At 33.5% G+C, this 6,287-nt stretch overlaps 1 protein-coding gene across 1 annotated transcript; it reads right to left on the reverse strand.

The window, feature by feature from the left end:
• Window positions 1-2,241: 2,241 nt before the first annotated feature.
• Window positions 2,242-6,287, reverse strand: LOC144363553 (uncharacterized). Its single transcript, XM_078014147.1, has 4 exons — window positions 6,162-6,287; window positions 4,553-4,697; window positions 3,651-4,232; window positions 2,242-2,282 (listed from the first exon to the last, which is right to left on the reverse strand). Exons 1-4 carry the CDS (start codon window positions 6,285-6,287, stop codon window positions 2,242-2,244), a joined length of 894 nt encoding a protein of 297 aa, XP_077870273.1.

The following is a 6,287-nucleotide window of genomic DNA, read 5'->3' on the forward strand; positions in this document are numbered from 1 at the left end:
GATCAACGCAATGTTCTTTTAACACATGAAACGTATGTGCGTTGGTCGAATTTTGTATAGTTTCAAGCACTCGTATATATTTTGACAATAAATCCCTCATTTGCACTGTGCAAATACAAACAAGACATTAAACCTCCCAGGCAGTAACATGTAAGTCTTGTATAAACCCTAATGAAAAGTCGGAGTCACGGCGAATACTTCTTGCAATTCACCCCTCTAAAAACATCATCACTGTGGCAAATGACATTGAACTTTGCTCTTCCATAAAGCAGCAATTTCTATCATCAAATAATCCAAATACTCTAGAAAAGAATGTCTATTGTTTCACAACGACTGTCCCAAGGGATTTTCGTCTTCTCAATTTCTCAAGATAAAGGTTTCAAGGTTGTTTTGTTTACTAGAAGGACATGTCTTTTGGCAGCATTTCTTGTATTAATTTCCATTGCACAAAAAAAGCAGAAGCACAGAAGTTGCATGAATCTTTCTCCCCGGTAATTCACACAAACTGCAAATCAAGTCTTTTAAAGCATACATAGTTGATGACGCTTTGCAAACGCCTTGATGGATGTATTGTGACGTATTTTGACCCCCTGATTCTAACCTTGATTACTGCCCTCTCAGTTAAATTTCCTTACATTATTTCAAGCAAATTCCATGATATTTAATATTTAAAACCAACTTTAATTTCACAGTCACTCTAGTTTTCACTTTTCGAAAATTATTTTACTGATCAAAATACTTGTCACTCCCATTGTGCAATCTCCCGAGGGATAAAAGCACAATTACTAGTGTTTGTGTTGCATGCCGTACTTTGTTCGAGACTACTATTAATACATCACCAGCATTACATCATTTATTATATCAGGTGACTACTGACGAATACGACGCCCTCTACAGGTTCGGGTTTGTTTTCAAATGTTTTCCATGAACACGCATATATTTCTTTTGCTCCGACTCGACGTGTTGCGGCAGAACGTTGGCAAGAGACAATTTGAACGAGTATTGCATTAAAATGCTTTGCACAAGAAATCTGATTAACATATTTATAGTTTATATGGTCATATGACCTCAATAAAAATGCATAACTATCATGGCACTATTGCAGATATCGAGGTTCAACCAGATCTGCAATATCTGATGTTTTTTGTCCTGCCACATGCTTTTCCTGTATGGCCCAGAACAACGACGATTTTTTTTACTTTCTTTACAGTATAAATGATATTTAAACCCCCCTCCTGGGTATGATAGATCTGCTATATTACATGCATTATAGGAAACAGGATGGCATAGCAATTGTGGACTTCTAATCCAGCTGGCTACTTTATAGGCTTGCACTTTATATACGCTATATATAATACGCTATAATGCAATTGTCTTTAACATGGACACATTCAACTGTTTTGCCTGTTTATTTGGTTTTGATAGGAAAGTCGAATATGAGTGTTCTCTCAGTGTTATTGGAAGAGGTAATTTATTATGAAAATTGTGTGCATATTCAACAGAGACTTATAAATCAACCTGCCATGATTCATCGATATCTGCTGCACAATTTCTGATTTTTTTAGAGATGTCACAGACAGAAACCGCAAATAAGAAACTACACTCCACTTTTTAGGCTGAGCCTGAAACGGTAACTAACTAGATTGTTCAACATTCAAAATCAAATGAACTATTGCATTCACGGATAAATATATAAGTAACATATTTCGTAGTACTACACATGGCCAGTCGGTGTAGTTGTTATAACGCAAGAACCGCCATGTGTTGACACAGGCTTCACTCCTGGTAAAACATTGAGGAAATTCAAATGTTCAGGTAATTAGTATGCATACAAACAAATGAGTATGCATTTTCGGTTGGTAATATGCATATTAGCTAATCAGTGTGAATAATAGTTATGAATATTCGGTAATCTAAATGCAAACTTGTTAACATGCATGATAGTTTATCATATTAACCCAAATATGATAGTAATTACTCAATGAATATGAATATACACGTATCAAATAAGCATGTATATTAGACAATGAATATGAATATACACAAAGAATATGCATGATAGTTAAACATTATCTATACTGGATAAATTATATATTCACAGTAATCAATATGTATGTAAATTTACGTAATTGATATGTAATGTATCATAATAATCTTGTTAAATGTTGACTTGCATCGAGTTAGTAGTTGTGATGCGTGAAACATGCGTACTTAACTAAGTGAAACTTTATTACATATACTCTAAATATACTCTAAATGTCCAATCTTTAGATAATATTTACCTGTAAACAAAATCAACTATGTAAACAATCAGAGTATCATTGGTTACAATGTATCATGTCATGTTGTATTGCATTGTAATGTATTATATTTTGGCACAACAGACATTTCGACACTCTTGTTAATTTGATGCGGGATATGTAGCTGCATGGTGCATGTTTACAAGGTCTGTCATCGTCTCTGATGGCAATCTAAGTTATTTTTGACTCCCTCTAAGTTCACGCAGACAGCAAGCATTTTTGTTGATTGCCTTCATTTAACTCAATGTCATTGGGATTTATGTGAATAATACCAAAGATGAAAAATGCCCTGATCCATTCTTAATGTCTATTGTTGCACAGATGCATGTTATACATATTTATACTTATATATATAAATAGTATAAGTGCACCAGACTGTATCCTTACTCTTAAACAGCTTGAAATTCATTATGTTCATGTACACCAAAATCTCAAACTGTGTTTATATGAATTGTCGTTAACATTGTACATTTGTATATCTACTCCCTGTTAACCGATGTAACCATATCAGCTCGTCCTAATTAAAATTAACATTATTCTAGGTCAACAAACTTATAGCATATTGTAAAGATGATATGTTTATGCTCGGTTTCTGCTTCCATTAGTATATATTCAGATCAAAAGTGCAGTTGAAATCACCACCCATGATGACTTGTATCTCATTTAGGGTGTTGAGGTCATATTTTGTTATGTAGGCTGTTAACATAGAGGTTTATCACATGATCTTTAATAATCCCGCTGCTTGAAATAGATTAAGATTGGTAGATTGGTGAAAATAAAATGGGTACACCTACAACATTATTACTCATGTAAAACATGACAAACACGTTAAACAACACTACATGTGGTTCCATATGACAGCAAGATATGTACTCTTGGAGCATACATGGGTAAAACACTACTGTTAGGTTGCAACATGACAGCTATTAACAATGTATGTTCTCTCCTGGAATTATCTACATATTTACATTATTAACACAAATCTGTCGACACGGACGATTTTACATGTTTTTGGCTGAGTCTTTTATGCCAAAGTGACACCTCTAATAATCGTTTTCGATATGAGGATCGTAGCGACGTACACAACCCGTATTAAATACATCGTTTTTTTTTACATGAAATTTGCAACAACCACCGGCTTTACGTAACTTGGCATCTCATGTTTTGGGCTGATAAATTAAATTAAGGTATTTTAATTATATAAAACTGTAATTAAATTGCATTCCATTATAATTGTCTGTAATTAAAGTATTTAAAATGTGTTGCCATGAATGATTTGACATTTGCGTTCAATTAAATGGCAATCCATATATTCGCTTTATAATATAAAAAAGTCGAACTAAATCCTACCGTTGGGATATTTAATTGGCGGCAACATGTAAAGATCATGTTTTCCTTCTTTTGTATATTTCCGCCCTATAGTTGGCATGTCTTTCAATCTCTTAGCATCTTCTGGTGTAAGCTCTGCAAAGGCCTGAGTCTTAGAATATAATGTAACGTCTAACTCTTTGCCAGGTGGTAACAGATGTTTGAATGACGTGAAGGCATCTGTAGTTAACAGCACTTTCCTAGTGCGCATGATGTGACCTTTATCTGTAGTTAACTTCATCACATTACCGACAGTTGATTGGTTACATTCGGTCACATGATTAATAATGTCGTCAATGATGTCACATCCTTGCTGTCGAGCAGCTGTTTGCTGTGCTAATACCTGTTTTCTTCCACTGACGTATCCAGCGTGATTTAACTCAAGTATGGCCTCGTCGTTTGGACGCATCGACAGATAATCATACCTTTCAGCGAGTTCAGTTTTATCAAGAATGTCAATTTCTTTTCCAAATCTCACTGCCATGTCTTTCATAACTGACGTGTGTTCATGTTCCTCTTTCACACTAATCATCATAAAGCCAACATCTGTGAAAAAGCGTGTTCCTGCAGAAAACAATTATATAAAATGATTTCTGCAAGATTATGTAATGGTAGCTAAATATTAGGGGAATAACAATCAAACCGCGACTTGTTTCAAGAAGCACCATGCACGCAGCATTAACTGATAAACAAATATGATATTCAAAGTACAAACTAACTTCAAACTGATTTCTGCATTAAATTAACATAAACTATTATACCTTAATATTAAAATATCTTTATATAATTAGGGGTTGATATTGTAATATTATCTATATCATTATCAGATATCATTGTCTCCATATAGATAGACAGACAAACGAAACAACAATAAATATACATACCAGTTTGTTGTTGAATTCCCTCATATCGTGATATTGATCTGTTATCTAACACAGCCCACAATAAATCTGGCATCATCGTTTTTGCTAAGCGTCCTTCATCATAATGAGAAGAAAAGATGGTGCGTTCGGGATTTTCTGCAAAATTCTAAACTGAATCAATTCAATTCAACGCAAACCCAATGCTATACTTCATATAACATGGCTGGGCCATTTCCACCAAATAAGATAGCAGTAAATTTCCCTATAAGAATCTGCACTGACACTATAGATGCTAAAGTGCTTCATATTCACTTGAAATGTATATTTGCTATTTTCACTGTATAAGTGAAAATGTCTATTTTCCGAAATCAGTGAAAATAAACTTCGCACAAAACAGCCAAACATTAATTCCAGCTAAAATAGAGTATTTTACAGTAATAGATCAAACTGTTTTGAGAATACAAAATAAAACACAATAAACAGGCGGACATTCATTCATGCATTTGTAATGACTTCGTTTTATGCCATGGACATGAGTCAGACCAAACAAATTGCATGGCGAGATTTATAATAAACTAAACACATAATCACAATGATTGCAGAAATGTTACAATCTTGTTGTAGAATGACACTCGCACTCTGTGACCTCAAACCTTTGTATAGGCTGCTTATTCAATAACCTATGCTTGTAACAATGCTGATAATGAGGTGTATATCATATCATATTGTGAAAAGATACCAAAAGATACGATATGAATGGATATCATGGAATATTGTATGAACGTTAATATAATGTCAATAAACATCACAATATGGTGAATATAATGTGTTGAAAGCATATATTTGATGAACAGGTATATGGTGAGCAATTTTTTAATATGAATAAAAATTATTATTATTATTATTATTATTATTATTATTATTATTATTATTATTATTATTATTATTATTATACCGTATATCATATGGTGAATTTATATATATAAATAAGGACTCAAAATCTTGTATAGGTTGCTTGTCATTCATTAACCTATGCATGCAGCAAAGCTGAATGAATGAAAGCAGTATATGATATGATATGGTAAAGGAGTGTGCGCATGGTGATTAGATGGTTGAGTGAATGTTACTTAAGCCACAGAGTGGTCAGGGATAATCTATCAAATAAGTGAAAGAACCTTGTCCATAGAGCAGAAAATATATAGGATATGGCATTCAGCCACACAATGCACTACTAAAAGCATGACGGTTGAAGATGTCGTGTTAGGATGGTGATAAACCACAAACAGATGATGAGAAGACATAAAGATACTTTGCTAATAAACAGGAAAGCCTACACTAGAAATCATGGCATCATTCAATCGGTGAAATTGAAAACTGGATAATATATTGGCATTTCCAAGTATTGAATTGATATAAAGATGAATACATAGATATGAATGATATACGAATATTGTGAATAGAAATCGTGTGTCTGAATTGATAAACCAGTATTGGGAATGGATATGATATTGTAAATTAGTATAATAATATATGAAAAGATACGATATGGTGTATTGATGTAAGGCAGACATCAATTTAATACCTCCAATTGTGCCCTTTGCATTGGGTTATAAAATACTGTACTGCTGACCACAGGTTCTTTGGGTCCAATTAAGCATATTTTAGCAGCTGGCGATATAATAGTTGCATGTCTAGCTGCAGCAGAACCGATAAGACCAGCTCCAACAATACACAAGTCATATACTACTCCATCCAT

This window comes from Saccoglossus kowalevskii, chromosome 13 (genome assembly GCF_978046115.1).
Source record: "Saccoglossus kowalevskii chromosome 13, keSacKowa6.1, whole genome shotgun sequence".
In the NCBI taxonomy this organism is placed as follows: domain Eukaryota; kingdom Metazoa; phylum Hemichordata; class Enteropneusta; family Harrimaniidae; genus Saccoglossus; species Saccoglossus kowalevskii.

Coding starts and splice junctions, on each gene's coding strand:
- LOC144363553 (XM_078014147.1), bottom strand. CDS start 6,287: ATGGATGGAGTAGTATATGACTTGTGTATTGTTGGAGCTGGTCTTATC. Junction 4,233..4,552: donor GGGAATTCAACAACAAACTG/GTATGTATATTT, acceptor TGTTTTCTGCAG/GAACACGCTTTTTCACAGAT. Junction 2,283..3,650: donor GCCAATTAAATATCCCAACG/GTAGGATTTAGT, acceptor TTTTGTTTACAG/GTAAATATTATCTAAAGATT.